Below are 18277 nucleotides of genomic sequence, written 5' to 3'. Positions count from 1 at the left end.
AGACTAGGGTTCAATTCCACCCTCAACCATCTCTGTGTGGAGTTTGCATGTTCTCCCCGTGCATGCGTGGGTTTTCTCCGGGTACTCCGGTTTCCTCCCACATTCCAAAAACATGCTAGGTTATTTAGCGACTGTGAATGTGAGTGTGAATGGTTGTTTGTCTATATGTGCCCTGTGATTGGCTGGCGACCAGTCCAGGGTGTACCCCGCCTCTTGCCCAAAATCAGCTGGGATAGGCTCCAGCACCCACGCGACCCTCGTGAGGAAAAGTAGTCGAAAATGAATGAATGAATGAATATTATTATAGGGCGGCACGGCAGTCGAGTGGTTAGCGCGCAGACCTCACAGCTAGGAGACCAGGGTTCAATTCCAACCTCGGCCATCTCTGTGTGGAGTTTGCATGTTCTCCCCGTGCATGCGTGGGTTTTCTCCGGGTACTCCGGTTTCCTCCCACATTCCAAAAACATGCTAGGTTATTTAGCGACTGTGAATGTGAGTGTGAATGGTTGTTTGTCTATATGTGCCCTGTGATTGGCTGGCGACCAGTCCAGGGTGTACCCCGCCTATCGCCCAAAGACAGCTAGGATAGGCTCCAGCACCCCCGCAACCCTCGTGAGGATAAGCGGTAGAAAATGAATGAATATTATTATGAAATATGCCACCACCTAAAATGAAGTGTGTGTGTGTATACCTGGATTTCACTGGCATATTGTGCATTGTAGATGTAGTAAAAGGCCTCTTCCAAGGTCTCACCCAGAGCTACCATGCCGTGATTCCTCAGTACCAGAACCTTTAAAAACACATACACACTTAGTTACTGTATATACTTTATATAAGAACTCATCCTGTTTCCAGAATACACCTAACATACAAATGTATTACAATGATGTGATTCACTTCCTCGAAAACATTTCACCAACCATTGAAACACTTTCAATTCCATTTCTCAGTACTGGTTTGGGCCACTTAACATAGGAATGGAAATTTATATTTAGGTTAGTTCTGACTAAGCCAAGCATTGTGAATACGTCACAGGTAGAGCCAAATTATAATAATTAAGATAATTAATGGCTGAGGTTTTCCAACCTTTGCAGTCGGCCCTAGTGCTTTTTGCAGCTCTTTGCGCTCCTCTGGGTCATCCAAGCTGCCCTGGTAGTTGAAGTACGCAATGTCACCCAGAATGAGCGACTCCTGAGAAATGGGCAGGATGCCGCACTTCATAGATGACACCTAAAAGCGGAAAGGAAAAATAAAGTTAAATAAAGCACTTATTCCACATGATATTTCCCCAATGACACAACTGCTCAGCAGAGCGTGCACTAAAAACAAAAAAAAGTCTATTATCAGATGACCCAGAGTGAGTGTGGATGTGTTCTATTAGTATTGGTGGCACTCCACCAACAGCAATCACATTCTAGTTGGAATGTACCCTGGTGTTCCAACTACACACAGTAGATGGCAGTGTAACTCTGCTTTTTAACACACCCCCAAGTGTATAAACCAGGGGTCTCAAACTCAATTTACTTGGAGGCCACTGGAGCTCGGGTCTGGGTGAGACTGGGCCACATCAGGTTTTCCCAAAAAAACAACAACAAAAAAACACACTTATTAAAAACAAAAAAATTAAAAAAACTTCACTTTGGTTCCAATTTTCTACAAGAAAAGCTCTGATAAAACATTCCACTGTTCTCAAATATCTTACTTTTTATTTTTCTACACAAAATAAGATGAAAAATAAATAAACAAATCAAGAATAAAGAAAATCAATCAATCAGTAATAAATAAATAAATATAATAATAATAATAATAATAAAACGGCAAATAATAAAAACTTAAGAAACCACATATAGTTGGTGGGTAGACAAATTATTTTTTTCAGATTAAAATGAACAAAGCATTATTAGAGCCCTGTAGACATGACAAAACACGACTATAGTCACATTTATACTATTTTTATTTACAACATATTGCGCAGCTGCAGGGTCTTGAGACACATGCTAACTCGCAAACTAGAGAGCTAGCGACCTAAACGGTAGCCTTCAAGTTATTTCCTTTCAACTTAAATAGCCAAAAACTTACCACTTCCACACGGATAGGGAGGATAACTATTATTATTATTATTATTTAACCTTTAACATGAACATTAATCAAACGTAATAATTTTTTCTGGGTACATGATACCATACAGCATCCATATCAAACTTGCGCGGGCCGCACTAACATTAAACTTTCATATCAAGGCGGGGGCCTCAAACTAGTGTCCTGCGGGCCACATTTGGCCCACAGGCCGCGTGTTTGAGACCCCTGGTATAAACCATGGCTACACATAAAAAGTGCATATATGCTACTTCCTACGTATCCATCCAAATGTATAAAAATCCACGGGTAGTGAGAATGTGCGTACTGGTATGCATCATTCATGTATGTACTAGCATGCATACTTCAGATTTACGTATTGTATTATAATCTAGCAAAAAAAAAAGGCAACCAAATACTAAATATACAAATGTTATACTCAATAATAGACTTTTTCCCCTATTTGTTCCATCTTTAGTGTTACTTGCCAATCTGTATGAAGGAATACCACGTATGACATACGTACATCTGATCTGATTCCAGAAGCTTCTGCTCACAATAACACATCAAACACATCACACTTTGCATGCTTCAAAATGTGTTACTTCGATGATATATTTTGCATGAAAAGTGGTGAATTGGTGTAAGAGCAAACGTACAGCAGCCATAGCAGGAGTGTGCACGTGTATGACGCAGCGGACGTCTGGACGCATGGCGTAGATGGCAGCGTGGGGGCTGAAACCAGCAGAGTCCATGCTCAGGTTGGTTGAGCCCTGCTCGATGACCTCTCCGATGATGTTGACCTTCACCTGGACGGAAACAAGGAGACAAGCTGGGGTCAACACAACAGAGAGAGAAAGAAATTCTGCAGTACCGTTAGCTGCCTCTAGATTTGACTTCCTTATCAATTGTATTTTTCTGTCGCAGCATGATGGTTTGTAGTGCACTAAGCATTAAGTTTGCACTAAGTGCTTAGTACACTAAGCATACATAAAAGCATGCTTTAATGAGTTTGGTGTGAACCCTAAATCAGAACAGAGATTCTGACTCTCTCAGGTCCAACAGAAGTGATCTCTGACTGAGGTCAGAGGTCTGCATGTAGGGAGGACACAATCCAAAATATGGTCAAGTCCACAAGAGTGAAAGCTGTGAAAATAGGAACTACAGTAAACCTCGAATATATCGGATTCAATTGTTCCCACTGGTTTTGTCCGATATAAGCGAAATCCGTTATATGCGTATACCGGAAAATGTCCGTTTTACGCATATATCGGATTTATATCCGGTATATGCGAAAATCGGATTTTATCCGTTATAAAAAGGCACTTCCTTGACTATGTTTCCAATGTACCTGGACGCGCAGGCAACGCTACAAACGCTGCAAATGACGTCGTATAGCGGCCTGTCACGATTCGGCGAATCGGAGCGCCATGATGCGGCCATCCGATATATGCGAGGGAAATTTTATGGAAATGCATTGGAACGGGACTGGAGATTTTGTCCGAAATAGGCGAAATCCGTTATAAAAAATCCGATATATGCAATGAATTTTTATTGGAAATGCATTACAGAAAAATCGGTTCTTTTTTATCTGTCCGTTGTGAGCGAATTTCCGATATATCCGAGGTTTACTGTAATTCGAAATACAGAAAACCTAACTATCACATGGATGACCCCTCTGATGCTGCAGGGCGACCTTCTACTGTAAGTACAATTACCTCCAACTGTAAAAACGCGACTAGATCAAATAATCATGAATAATTATCTACACATCAACAAAACAAACAGCAGGAATCCCATAATCAATTATTCTTATCTATGAGCTACATGGCAACATATGGTATGAAGACATTCAACTTCATTACTGCTCCATTTGGGGGGTGAGGGAGGTAGACCTACAGGAGAGAAGAGGAGAGCATGATGAAAAATGAAGATGGATAACCGGCCAAAGAGGGGGAGGCATGAAGCGGAAGAGAAGACAATGACGACCATGTGCGCACGTCAGACTCTCGCTGAAAGTTAATCACAAACAGAAAAACCTCTGTGGCCGGCAGCCATCGTTGCATCGTTGCCGCCACATGTTGTTCTGATATGAAGCAGAAAACCACAAGATCACATTTCGCTCTCACAACACAAACTGTGAGTGTGAGTTGTTGCAACAGGAAAGGACATCCATCATACAGTCGGGGGGGGGGGGGGGGGGGGGGGGGGGGTGATGAAACACATTCACCTCATTCTGTGGAACACAGTGAATCCATGTCTTTTTTTTTACCCCCACCCTGATTCATGCTTTCAATGTGTTCTCATTTAAAAGGCTGGGCAGAGTCAAACTCATTTGAACTGGACTGGTATGGTGGTAATAGTAATAATAATAATTATTATTATTACTATTAATAACCCGGTTTCCTCCCACATTCCAAAAACATGCTAGGTTAATTGGCCACTCCAAATTGACCATAGGTATGAATGTGAGTGTGAATGGTTGTTTGTCTATATGTGCCCTGTGATTGGCTGGCGACCAGTCCAGGGTGTACCCCGCCTCTCGCCTGAAGAAAGCTGGGATAGGCTCCAGCACCCCTGCGACCCTCGTGAGGAAAAAGCGATAGAAAATGAATGAATGAATGAATTATTAATAACAACGACAATAATAATAATCCCCCTCTCGCCCGAAGACAGCTGGGATGGGCTCCAGCACCCCCGCGACCCTCGTGAGGAAAAAGCGGTAGAAAATGAATGAATGAATGAATAATAATAATAATGATAATAATACTACTAATAAGACCAGTCCAGGGTGTACCCCGCCTCTCGCCTGAAGTCAGCTGGGATAGGCTCCAGCATACCCCTGTGACCCTAGTGAGGATAAGCGGTGCCAGTCCGCACCCCAAAAGACTAAATTTCTACCCAAGTACAATCCTGACTTCATCAAGTACGGCTTTGTAAGGATGAGCAACAACTGATTTTAGCTTGTTAGCTTGTTAAACTGTGAGTGGATTTGATTTATTATTGAAAATATTAATGAGATCAATTAAATCTATAATATTATATTAATATTTAATGGCTCCCAGGCTACTCTGCACTGAAACAAATCGGGCCTCAACGTCAAAAAGGTTAAGAACCCCTGAGCTAGAACACAGTTAGACTCATGTTGTGTATTAATAATACAACAAGACGAGCACCATATTGTATGCTAATCGGAAAATGTACGCGACCAAAGCAAAATTTTGACATACATTTTCAATGTTAACGGGAAAAAAAACTAACTGAGGTTTCGCTGTACATTTATACAAATGCAGTCACAATAACACTTGCAGAATTTATCACATTATTCATTATATTTAATCACACAATTGACAGATTTTTCAAAAACACAGCCAAGTGAATGATTGAATCAACGCCACCATTAGACAAAGCCAGCTGGTCAGACAATGCATCATTGATTGGGTTACATCACATAGCCGGTGACATTGCACGTCACCTTGTCATGTCCTTCAGTAGCAGCCGCTCAGTCACACGACCCTACAGCTGAGAGGCCACGTCATGACTTACGCAGCAAGTCTAAATATAACAAAGACATGCCAAAGGACGTGTCAGAAAAGACACGGTTAATGGTGTGGAGGTGATAAGAAATGTTTAAAAACAGCATAGCCACTCGAGTGCACTGGGACTGGGACCTCTGAGAGAAGCAACCTGACCAATATAACAGGCAGAAGCTCTCATGTGAAGCTGATGGCTTGGATCACCATCAAACGTCAAGTCTGCAGCTGCATCGACTAAATAATAACATTATTCATGCCTGGGAAACAGAACCCCTGAATGAAAGAAAGTGGCCTCAAGTTGACCTTGGAGCTCTCAAACAGAGAACTGATGGCAACGTACGTTAACATAAAGGTCGGCAACAAGTTGAGACACAACAAATCAGACACAAAAAAGAAAGTTTAAATGTCTGAATCTTTTCTTTCTCAAAGTTTGAACTTTAACTACAAACAATAGCTCAAAGTAAGAGTGTTCGAAGCCGATATAATGCCCGTCAATGCAATAATATCCACATAGGTAATAAACCATTCATTCATTCATTTTCTACCGCTTTTTCCTCACGAGGATCGCGGGGGTTGCTGGAGTCTATCCCAGCTGTCTTTGGGCGAGAGGCGAGGTACACCCTGGACTGGTCACCAGCCAATCACAGTGCACATATAGACAAACAACCATTCACACTCAAATTCATACCTATCCTAGCATGTTTTTGGAAAGTGGGAGAAAACCGGAGAAAACCCACACATGCAAAGAACATGCAAACTCCACACAGAGATGGCCGAGGGTGGAATTGAACCCTGGTCTCCTAGCTGTGAGGTCTGCGCGCTAACCACTCGACCGCCGTGCCGCCCTGGTAATAAACCAAACATTTTATATATATAGATATAGATCATATAGATTAGGTTATATAAATTTACTGCATTATATCTGGACTCGAGTCCACTAACTATCACATTAGGAGCCACAGCCCTTTTCCTCTGTAGTTAACTTAAACCAGATGTCCCAGAGACGTCTTTTTTTTTTTTAATACTTCCTATTATTATGCAAAGGAGCCCAAATTGTGGCTGCGCTTATGAATGAAAAGAATAGCATTGAAAAGCTCAAGGAAATGCATTTTTCAAGTTCATTTTCTGTTTGGTTTCCATTTCGGATGAGACATATAGTGAGTGTGGTTAGCTTCATGGCATGTTTGGGAAAAAAACTAACCATTCTGAAATGTTTTATATCTAATAGAAATACTGCAACATTGCATATTTGACAAAACGAATACCAGTCTAATTTTCTATTTGTGATATTACATTAAAGTTAGGCAATACTGCTGCTGCTTTTTATTGAAACTTTAAACACACATGCAGTGGCTTTTAATAGTATTTTTGATTGGTCACCAGACACAGCAGTAACTTTCAAAAAGTCTAAATAAAAAAGGAATTATAAAGTCAAATCTCTGTTTTCGTACACCCCAGTTTTTCAAATGATTTCAGTTTGCGCCGAAATTTTGCCCACTCATATTTTACCTTGGTTTTTGTACACTGTCTTGGTTAATGTAACAAACTAGTCTGTTTGCTCTGTGTCTTAAGTGTACAGACAAAGTCACGCTATTTTTATGAATGTTACTACAGTAAACCCTTTTATCCGTTATAAAAAGGCACTTCCTTGACTATGTTTCCAATGTACCTGGACGCGCAGGCAACGCTGCAAACGCTGCAAATGACGTCGTATAGCGGCCTGTCACGATTCGGCGAATCGGAGCGCCACGATGCGGCCATCCGATATATGCGAGGGAAATTTAATGGAAATGCATTGGAACGGGACTGGAGATTTTGTCCGAAATAGGCGAAATCCGTTATAAAAAATCAGATATATGCAATGAATTTTTATTGGAAATGCATTACAGAAAAATTGGTTCTTTTTTATCTGTCTGTTGTGAGCGAATTTCCGATATATCCGAGTCCGATATATCCGAGGTTTACTGTACTAAATAACCCGTCATGGGGGCCAAAAAGGTGAGAATGCCAGCAATTTCATAAAGCAGGTGAGAAGACAATGAAATGTATTTTTGTTAACAATTGCCTTGTTTTATGTACATTTTGGACATAAACATTTTGGAATGAATTAATAAAAAAAAAACTCAGGTGCCGCTATAATCCCATTGTATTGCAGTCAGTTGTTTTAACTTCCTACCTTCTCTCTTGCACATTAAGTAGCTGACACAAGGTTGTCGGCTGATTATTACACCCGTATCTCCTGACATGAAAAGTTCAATGATTTGACAACATATGTACTATTGAACCAAAACCAGTAGGCCAAACATTGTAAGCTTGTTTATTAGCCGACTGCAAACAGGGCAGAAAAGAGGGTCGGTTGAGTCAATATGACAGGACTCTCGGACAAAAGGCGCCATTGCAAGCCAGACAATGTAAAGATAATAGAATGTAGTCTGCTTTTTCTCCAGGCAATACATTTGAAAAAAAGTTGCTCTGGCAGTGAACTACTCACAGCAACAATAAATGCATAAGCTGAACTCTGTGAAGGTCACAGGTGTGTTAATAATGTTAATTATTAACATTAGTGCTCTATTTTATGTGGATCAGTCGAAGTTGAAGATCTTGCAAAAGCAAAGTTTACCCAAAGGACACGGAAAGAAGAATTCCTTTCATTCCCTTGAGATTCTTAATTGTTCCTTAAAATACACTCCCTTGCTTGCAATCATTCACAAAAGATTCATTCAGGAGTCAAGATCTTGTTCACAGAAAGACAAACTGTTTTCGGAGGAGGTCATAAGTTTGGCTCCAGGCCGGAGGCTTACCAGGTTTGATGCAGATGCCTCAGCAAATGACAGTCCTCTGGGAATGATGAGGATGTGATCTTGCTCTTTGCTGATTCGGGCCTTTAGAAGGAAATAAAAGAATCGATTATTCTTTCCTACCTGAGAGGTTTTGTCAGATTGTTACAGTAGTTCCCAGATTTAAGCAAAAATGACAAAACCTATTTCCACAAAAAGTGTACCTGCAAGTAGAGCATTCACCCAATAGATCCGTCATTTGGTAACACATACTGAAATTGGGAATTTTAGGTTAACTGGAGACTTTTCTGAGTATCTCACCAAAGGGCCGAAGAATTTTTGCTTTAACGTTTTGTCATCATGCCTATATTGACACTTACTATGGTACCCATTATGTCATTGTATGGTCATATCACCTTGTACTTCAGTACGAGGTGCATTATTAAAAAAAATAAAAAACCTTAAACTGTATTATGGAAAGCAGGAAGTGAACAAATGTAACAGTTACTGATTGTAAAAGTACCAGATGGAGGGGTAGGATTTAATAAGCTTTGCTTCTTCCTACTCCTTTTGGACATGTGGAACTGTGAACAGATTATGGGATGCACTCAATTGTAATCTGTAATTCTGTAATTGTAATTCTCATGTTAAAATGCCAAAACATCAGATAATGAGGTTTGCACATTTGGACTTGAGCCCTGAAAGACGTTTTGGGTTTTCTAACACTGAATTCCACTGACGTCAGTGCGATCCGGACGGACTTCCTTATATGGGCTGCAGATTGTAAACGCAAACCTACGAATCCGGAAGTCCTCGGGAGCGCTTAGGAGTGTGACCAATCACAGCGGAGTAGGCGTACCTAGTGGAGGGTCGGGTGTGGACTGAATTAAACAGATTGGTTTGGTTCAGAAGTTGGAAGGCCATGGAAACACTGCAAATATTTGTTTTTAGATACAGTATGTGTACTGTATAACATTATTGCAGCCGTTTTAAAAATATATGTAAATAGATTTGGACAGCTCTTAGACAATTTATTTATTATTCAAGAATTTATTTCATTGGCCGAGTAGTTTTATGGTTTGTATTTTGTACTCTTAATGTACCGAAAATTAACCGAACTGTGATATTAATACCGAGGTGTGCATTCTGTGCCGTATCTTGTTCAGTTGAAAATATGTTTGTGTAGACTCTTACAGTGATGTAGGAGCTGGCAAAGTGGGCCCAGCTGAACAGGTCCACCACCCGGTAGAGGCTGGCCAGTTTACAGCGTGTCAGCTTCTCTCCTTTCACCATGGTACTTGGTTCCACGCCGTACAGGTCGTTAATGGGAGTGACCATCCCCAAACCTGAAATCCAGAACATAAATCACCTTAAGAACTACAAAGTACTTGCTGGGATTGATTTTGTTCAGTGATGCATTAGACATATTTACTGCTGCTATGTGTTGTTGAATATACTCCTTATGAATGAACTGCTGTCATCTCTTTAACATGATTCAGCATTTGCTTCGCATTCCACACGTGCGGGTGGAAGCAGTCATAACTCAAAGGATCAAAAGTAGGAGAAAAATGTACAGTTTTTGTACTGGCTGGTCTCAGGTCAGCACATCGGCATCAAAGCTTGAAAAGCTTGTGTTGTCAAGTTTGCTTCGTCGGAGTGGGGAAACATGTGCAGTTGATTTTGTTGACTGGTTGCTATAGTAACAAGTCACACAACAATGAGTACTCACTAAGTGGGGAAGTACTGAAACCGGCCACTGAACTCGCCATGAAGAAGTCAGCAATCTGTCTGAGGGCCAACAGGCCGGTGGGGTTGTTCCCTTTGCGCTGTTGCTCTTGGATCAGACTCTCCAACTCATCCTTGAAGGCCTGGAGTTGAAACAGTTCAGGAGAGGAAAATATCAGATGATGGCGTGAGGCAATGTGTAAAAACAAAAAAAAAGAAAAACATGGCATGCCAAGTCAGAGTAGCGAGAACGCAGAGAGAAGAATGTGGAATAAAGACTGTGGGAACATGGAGTGAGACAGGAAGACGAGGAGCACTTAATCACAGATTAGTCATGCTCCTTAGGTGTCCGTCACAATCAGCGGGAAGGCGGTCTCAATGAAGATGAGTGGTGCCTGATGAAAAAAAACGACCAATGATTGGCTTAACAGCTAATAGTGTGAGATACAGCTGTGTGTATGTGTTCATGTCATACCTATGGAGGACCAAAACTGCCAAAATAATAAATAAATAAATAAATAAAAGTGAAAATAAAAACAAAAATAAAAAAAAATAAAAAAATTAAATACACAAAAATAAATATAAATGGAAATAAAAACAAAAAAATATATATATACATAAATAAATAAATAAAAGCAAAAATAAATACAAAAGTAAAAAACAAGATTCAAAAATTAAAAATAAACACAAAAATAAATGTAGAAATAAATACAAAAATAAATATATAAATAGAATTACATATCAATAAATAAATAAAAGCACTCTGCTCTCATATGTATTTATTTCATGCTGCAGACAATGTCAGCTTGAAATGCAGAAGGAAAAACTATTCAAATGAGGGGGGCGGTCCTAAGTGTGTCTTGGGTTGAACTGTTCGCCTATTGGTTGATCGACATGTGAGTGCGAAAATCGACTAGGTATGCCTGCAAACAGCCACAGCAAGAGGAAGTCACCACACCACTCTCAATGGCGGTAAATATGGCTGCAATCTCCAGCTCGGACTTCCTGGTGGACCCCGCCATTATTGTCCCGGTAAATGTATACTTTTCTCCCTGTATACTTCCTCTTGCTGTGGCCGTTTGCAGGCATACCTAGTCGATTTTCACACTTACATGTCTTTTATTTATTTATTATTTTGGCAGTTTTGGTCCTCCATAATACCACAGTCATCTCTTAAACTGATAAAAGTGTCGAAAATACACCTCTGTTTTCCATTCCACTTTGAGGATAGGTGAATAAAAATAGTTTTGGGAATGTTGTGCTTGACTGGATGCATTTCTAGTAGGGATGAGCAAGTACACCACTTCCTGTATCATCTGTTCACCCGTCTAAAGTATCTGTATCCGTAACTGTGGGCGTGGTTTGACTGCAAATGGGTGGGGCTTACATCTGTATTTCAAGCAATGTTTTCCAAGGGACTTTATCTCACACAAAAAAAAAAAAAACACCGGCAGTGACACAACAAGCCATATATGGCGCTCTTGCAAAATGCACCGTGCACGAAAGAAGTTTAATGCAGCGACTGTGTCGGTGTACCTAATGTTATGGTCCAGTCAATCAATTACTGTTACCACTGTCTGTGTACTGCCAACTGTAAATGAACACAATTCTTACATTGACTATTCTTATATATTATATTAAAAAAGCGGTCATGCTACACCTGATGCATAAGTGACATAACACAAGCCTGCTCAGCGCTGTCTTGTCAAAAGAACCGCGTACAGTACGAGACGAGTTTACTACAAGTAACTTCAGATACAAACTAATAACATAAATACAGACAAAAAGTCCTAATTATAATATGGCGACATGTCCAACAATGGGGCTGCATGGCGGATGAGTGGTTAGCGAGCAGACCACACAGATAAGAGACCTGAGTTCGATTCCACCCTCAGCCATCTCTGTGTGGAGTTTGCATGTTCTTCCCGTGCATGTGCGTGTTTTCTCCGGGTACTCCGGTTTCCTCCCACATTCCAAAAACATGCTAGGTTAGGTATGATATACCATAGGTATGAATGTGAGTGTGAATGGTTGTTTGTCTATATGTGCCCTGTGATTGGCTGGCCACCAGTCCAGGGTGTACGCTGCCTCTCGCCCAAAGACAGCTGGGATAGGCTCCAGCATCCCTGTGACCCTTGTGAGGATAAGCGGTAGAAAATGAATGAATGAATGAATGAATACATATTGGTGGAGATCTGGATCAGGAATAATTCTTTAATATTGCCGGATAAGAGCACTTGGAAAAAAAAACATGGGATTATTAATTTGGTGTGAATCACAATATTGGGAGAACGATGGTGCTCTCTCAGATCTTCTCCAGTTCAGTAAATGTGTTGCATAATTAGCAAAATGGGTCATGACACCATTCCCAAGTAAGAACCGCGTCTCGTCACAGGTATGATTTATTAATAGTATTTTTTCAAAGACATTCCCCGTAGAGCTGTTTCTGCAGACAGGGAAATATCGAACACTGCATCTCTGCAACTTGAATGCCAATAAATCCGACCCATGCAAAGATATTTAGTCAAAATTGGAGAAACCTTGTGCATGTCCTGATGCACTGCTGGTTCTGAACCACGGCCAAACATTCCAATGTCCCTAGTGGCGAGGTTGCTGTGGCGACCGACTCTGAGCGGATAAGACTGTGATGTGTCAGAGTTTTGTTTCTGACAGTTCTTTTTAACAGATTGGTGTTCCATCACATTAGCTGTCCTGACGACAGAGCCGAGGCTGAACTGCAGGGATTGATGTTTTGTGTATGTGCTCACTATCGACATGCGGTTGGGAGTCGAGCACTGCATCATAATAGGGGTTTCTACTAGTCTTCCCCTCTCATGCAAGTCAGTAATCAGCTTATGGAGAGGTTAAATTGATTCATAACAATATGCAGGTGTACATAAAGTTGTGACTATGATAGTATCATCAGTTCAATTCCCCCAATCCACACTGAACTCAAAGCTGCTTGAAGCCTTTCAAAAGGCACATGAACATACACACATGTACACACACACATGTACACACACATGCAGGCATCTGCTCAGCAGTTTGTGTGTGTATTCTCAAAAAGATTACGACGACAGGGATTTGACTCCATCATGCAAACAGATTAATTCCATGGCTGAAAGTGGATCTTTCATAAATATTTGGGAAGACCGTCCTACTTCAGCAAAAGCATAAACAATGCAAAGCAAATATAGTATTATTTGAAAATGATTTTTGCTATTACCATAAAGCGGCGGTTCTCAATTATTTTCTGTCATGCACCCTCAAGGAAGGGGGTGGAAGTTTTCCCTAAATTTATTTTATTCATTCATTCATTCATTTTCAACCATTTATCCTCACAAGGGCCGGGGGTATGCTGGAGCCTATCCCAGCTTCCTTCGGGCGAGAGGCAGGGCACATATAGACAAACAACCATTCACACTCACATTCATACCTATGGACAATTTGAAGTCGCCAATTAACCTAGCATGTTTTTGGAATGTGGAAGGAAACCGGAGTACCCGGAGAAAACCCACGCATGCACGGGGAGAACATGCAAACTCCACACAGAGATGGCCGAGGGTGGGATTGAACCCTGGTCTCCTAGCTTGTGAGGTCTGCGCGCTAACCACTCAACCGTCGTGCCTAAACTTGTTTTATGTTAATTCATTCATTCATTTTCTACTGCTTTTTCCTCACAAGGGTCACGGGGGTGCTGGAGCCTATCCCAGCTGTCTTCGGGCGAGAGGCGGGGTACACCCTGGACTGGTCGCCAGCCAATCACAGGGCACATATAGACAAACAACCATTCACACTCACATTCATACCTGTGGACAATTTGGAGTCGCCAATTAACCTAGCATGTTTTCGGAATGTGGGAGGAAACCGGAATACCCGGAGAAAACCCACGCAAACTCCACACAGAGATGCCCGAGGGTGGGATTGAACCCTAGTCTCCTAGCTCGTGAGGTCTGCGCGCTAACCACTCGACCGCCGTGCCTAAACTTAATTTATTTTCAGTAAAAATAAGAATATACAATGAAAACTCATTACTGGTTTGAAAATAATTACTGGAGGATGGAAGACCTGAAGCTTAAGCCTGTTGAGGCCCAGTCCAGCCAGTTATGTCAGCAGAATGCTGCTCTACAAGCTAACAAACAATGTAACACTGTTATCAGGAGTGTCTCCCTTCAGGCCTGACAGTGATATCGATTCCCCCAATTGACCCTCTCTGTGTGCATCTGTGCAAAAGGTCCTGTTCTGTGGAAGTTCTCACGCATGACTTTATAGGGTACAGTAATGTTGTACAAAAGAAACCATAGGGACAAAAGAAAGTGCAGCCGTAATATGCAAAATTATTCTTGGCATAATCTGCTAAAGCACCATCAATTAATCACTTATGTTTGCACAAAGTGGCAGATTAAAGAGATAGTCACAATTTCTTATAGAGCAGGGGTCTCAAACACGCGGCCCAGGACACTAGTTTGAGGCCCCCGCCTTGATATGAAAGTTTAATGTTAGTGCGGCCCGCGCAAGTTTGATATGGATGCTGTATGGTATCATGTACCCAGAAAAAATTATTACGTTTGATTAATGTTCATGTTAAAGGTTAAATAACTGTTAATAGTTATCCTCCCTATCCGTGTGGAAGTGGTAAGTTTTTGGCTATTTAAGTTTAAAGGAAATAACTTGAAGGCTACCGTTTAGGTCGCTAGCTCTCTAGTTTGCGAGTTAGCATGTGTCTCAAGACCCTGCAGTTGTGCAATATTTTGTAAATAAAAAGAGTATAAATGTGACTATAGTCGTGTTTTGTCATGTCTACAGGGCTCTAATAATGCTTTGTTCATTTTAATCTGAAAAAAATAATTTGTCTACCCACCAACTATATGTGGTTTCTTAAGTTTTTATTATTTGCCGTTTTATTATTATTATTATTATATTTATTACTGATTGATTGATTTGTTTTTTTTATTTTTCATCTTATTTTGTGCAGAAAAATAAAAATTAAGATATTTGAGAACAGTGGAATGTTTTATCAGAGCTTTTATTGTAGAAAATCGGAACCAAAGCACTGAAAAACTTAGTATATTTTTCTGTTTTTAATAAATGCGTTTTTTTTTTGTTTTTTTTGGAAAACCTGATGCAGCCCAGCCTTGCCCAGTCCCTAGCTCCAGTGGCCCCCAGGTAAATTGAGTTTGAGGCCCCTGTTATAGAGAAACCACTATCGTAAAAGTAAAAGGGATGAGTAAAATTCTCTCTCTGTACAAAATAAATGAATTCTGTGTCATGGCTAACAGGCTGTGATTTGCTGGAATAAATGAGCGAGGAGGACAACAAAACAGCAGAGTCAGACGATGATGTGAAGAGATGCAGAAAATAGAAGCGGCGTAACAAACTCTGACTCAAATTCAATTTCATTTGATCTAATCTTTTGACCTCTTACACCATGAAGGGAGTCAACGCTAATGAGTTCTGAGACGCCACAAAGACACACGCCTTGCAAGCATATCTTGAAAAGAAAAGGTTTTCTAAAACCTCTAGGAACTGTCACAAATCATCCAGCTCCATTTAGCAAATAAATTAAGTAAAGTCAAACCATGATCATATTCGTTCCATTAAATCTAATATTACAGCATTATTATTATCCCTTGTCATATTTCACTACGGTAACAATATGCATTGTTCTGCACATCAGAAGCTGTTTTTCTCATTTTTACTTAACAGACACACCTTTGTATTTCATAAAAATGTATTCTACGGGCCTTTATTGTGTTTAAACAATTATATACAGTTAGAAATCCCAACTTTTGTTGTTTGTTGCATGCGGCAATATGTCCCACTTTGTTCAGCGGTCCTTGAACACGCCATTGTGCATGCACTAACTTTTTCCCACACTGCATAGATAGACTACTATACTGTATTTTTACCATTTTTCTTTCAATTTGTTTGGTTCCAAATGCTGATACTATGTGGAAATGCATACATGTAAGGTTTGATGACATTATTGAGTGCATATTTGTTCTGTTCGCAACCTCAAGTTAATTCATGCTAGCACACCGCCTGCTACAAAACAACAAAAACAAACTCCAGCCTCCTATTGGTGGATGGTAAGTCTGTATTCATTTCTGCTTTTAATTTGATATTGTTCCTGTCTTAATTTTATGCAATACATAAATAAGATACATATAAGTCGCAGTAATGTACGACAACCCGAAATCAATTGACCTTGACATGATGCTAGGTAAAAAAAAAAAAAAAAAGAATGGATGAAGGATTTGTGTGAGTCGGTTCAAGCCTGGTCTATATTGGTCTGACTTTAAATGCAACCTGCAATCTGAGTACCACAAGCATGTAATCTAGGAGTCCTGGAACACTGGAATCAAAGCAAACACAGGAAGACAAGCAAGGAGAAGAAGCCTCTTCACATACAGTACATACAGTGGAATCTACATTTTTGTCATTAATCTTAAGGTCATACAAAAAACTAAACATACAAAAGCCTAATCAAATTTTCCCATAAGTTAAAATGGGAGTTAATCAAAGTTCTGTCACTTGCATTATTTTTTCATCAACAACAGACAAGATGTCTTAGAGACTTGATTAAACTTTTTTTTTCCACCCTACACCCACATCACTACTTTAGATACATACTGTATGTAGTACAGTTTAGTGAGATCAAGTACAACAGTTGAATTATAAACTACTTTTACAAGTTATGATGGTTAATTTGTTTCTTTATTACCACAACTTTTTTAGACACAAAATTTCATTCATACATTAATTTTTGAGGGTCGCAGGCATGCTGGAGCCTATCCCAGCTGTCTTCAGGCGAGAGGCGGGTTACACCCTGGACTGGTCGCAAGCCAAATATAGACAAACAACCATTCACACTCACATTCATACCTATGGACAATTTGGAGTCGCCAATTAACCTAGCATGTTTTTGGAATGTGGGAGGAAACCGGTGGGGAATCGAACCCGGATCTTATTGAATTCATTCATTCATTCATTTTTGCCGGCTTTTTCCCCACAAGGGTCGCGGGCATGCTGGAGCCTACCCCAGCTGTCTTCATGCAAGAGGCGGGGTACACCCTGGACTGGTCGCCAGCCAATCACAGGGCACATATAGACAAACAACCATTCACACTCACATTCATACCTATGGACAATTTGGAGTCGTCAATTAACCTAGCATGTTTTTGGAATGTGGGAGGAAACCGGTGGGGAATCAAACCCGGATCTTATTGAATTCATTCATTCATTCATTTTCTACCGCTTTTTCCTCACGAGGGTCGCGGGGGCTGCTGGAGCCTATCCCAGCTGTCTTCAGGCGAGAGGCGGGGTACACCCTGGACTGGTCGCCAGCCAATCACAGGACACATATAGACAAACAACCATTCACACTCACATTCATACCTATGGACAATTTGGAGTCGCCAATTAACCTAGCATGTTTTTGGAATGTGGGAGGAAACCGGTGGGGAATCGAACCCAGATCTCATTGAATTCATTCATTCATACATTAATTTTCTATACCGCTTATCCTCACGAGGGTCGCGGGCATGCTGGAGCCTATCCCAGTTGTCTTTGGGCGAGAGGCGGGGTGCATCCTGGACTGGTCGCCAGCCAATCACAGGGCACATATAGACAAACAATCATTCACACTCACATTCATACCTATGGACAATTTGGAGTCGCCAATTAAACTAGCATGTTTTTGGAATGTGGGAAGAAACCGGTGGGGAATCGAACCCGGATCTCATTGAATTCATTGAATAAAAATTTGTAAGCAAAATGCATGTATTTTGTGATTCATTCATTCATTCATTCATTTTCTACCGCTTTTTCCTCACGAGGGTCGTGCGGGGTATGCTGGGGCCTATCCCAGCTGTCTTCGGGCGAGAGGTGGGGTACACCCTGAACTGGTCGCAAGCCAATCACAGGGCACATATAGTCAAACAACCATTCACACTCACATTCATACCTATGGATAATTTGGAGTCGCCAATTAACCTAGCATGTTTTTGGAATGTGGGAGGAAACCGGTGGGGAATCGAACCCGGATCTCATTGAATTAATTGAATAAAAAATTTTAAGCAAAATGCATGTATTTTGTGATTCAGTTTCTTAAATATGGAGTATAAAAAGTCTGTTTGTCTACTTCCATAGCATACAAGCAGC

The 18277-nt window shown here is 40.7% G+C and overlaps 1 protein-coding gene across 11 annotated transcripts in view; it reads right to left on the bottom strand.

The window, feature by feature from the left end:
- add3a (adducin 3 (gamma) a) overlaps window positions 1-18277 on the bottom strand; it is a 94809-nt gene that overhangs the window by 13869 nt on the left and 62663 nt on the right. For all 11 annotated transcript variants that reach the window (XM_058064919.1, XM_058064995.1, XM_058064742.1 and 8 more), the window contains 6 exons: window positions 10119-10257; window positions 9584-9735; window positions 8414-8494; window positions 2736-2885; window positions 1087-1230; window positions 692-790 (listed from right to left, as the gene is read on the bottom strand). In XM_058064919.1, the coding sequence (XP_057920902.1) occupies window positions 692-790; window positions 1087-1230; window positions 2736-2885; window positions 8414-8494; window positions 9584-9735; window positions 10119-10257 (765 nt within the window). The remainder of the gene's footprint in view (window positions 1-691; window positions 791-1086; window positions 1231-2735; window positions 2886-8413; window positions 8495-9583; window positions 9736-10118; window positions 10258-18277) is intronic.

The sequence above is a fragment of the Doryrhamphus excisus genome, chromosome 1, assembly GCF_030265055.1.
Source record: "Doryrhamphus excisus isolate RoL2022-K1 chromosome 1, RoL_Dexc_1.0, whole genome shotgun sequence".
NCBI classification, from domain to species: Eukaryota; Metazoa; Chordata; class Actinopteri; order Syngnathiformes; family Syngnathidae; genus Doryrhamphus; species Doryrhamphus excisus.
This window is presented reverse-complemented; position numbering and strand designations above follow the sequence as displayed.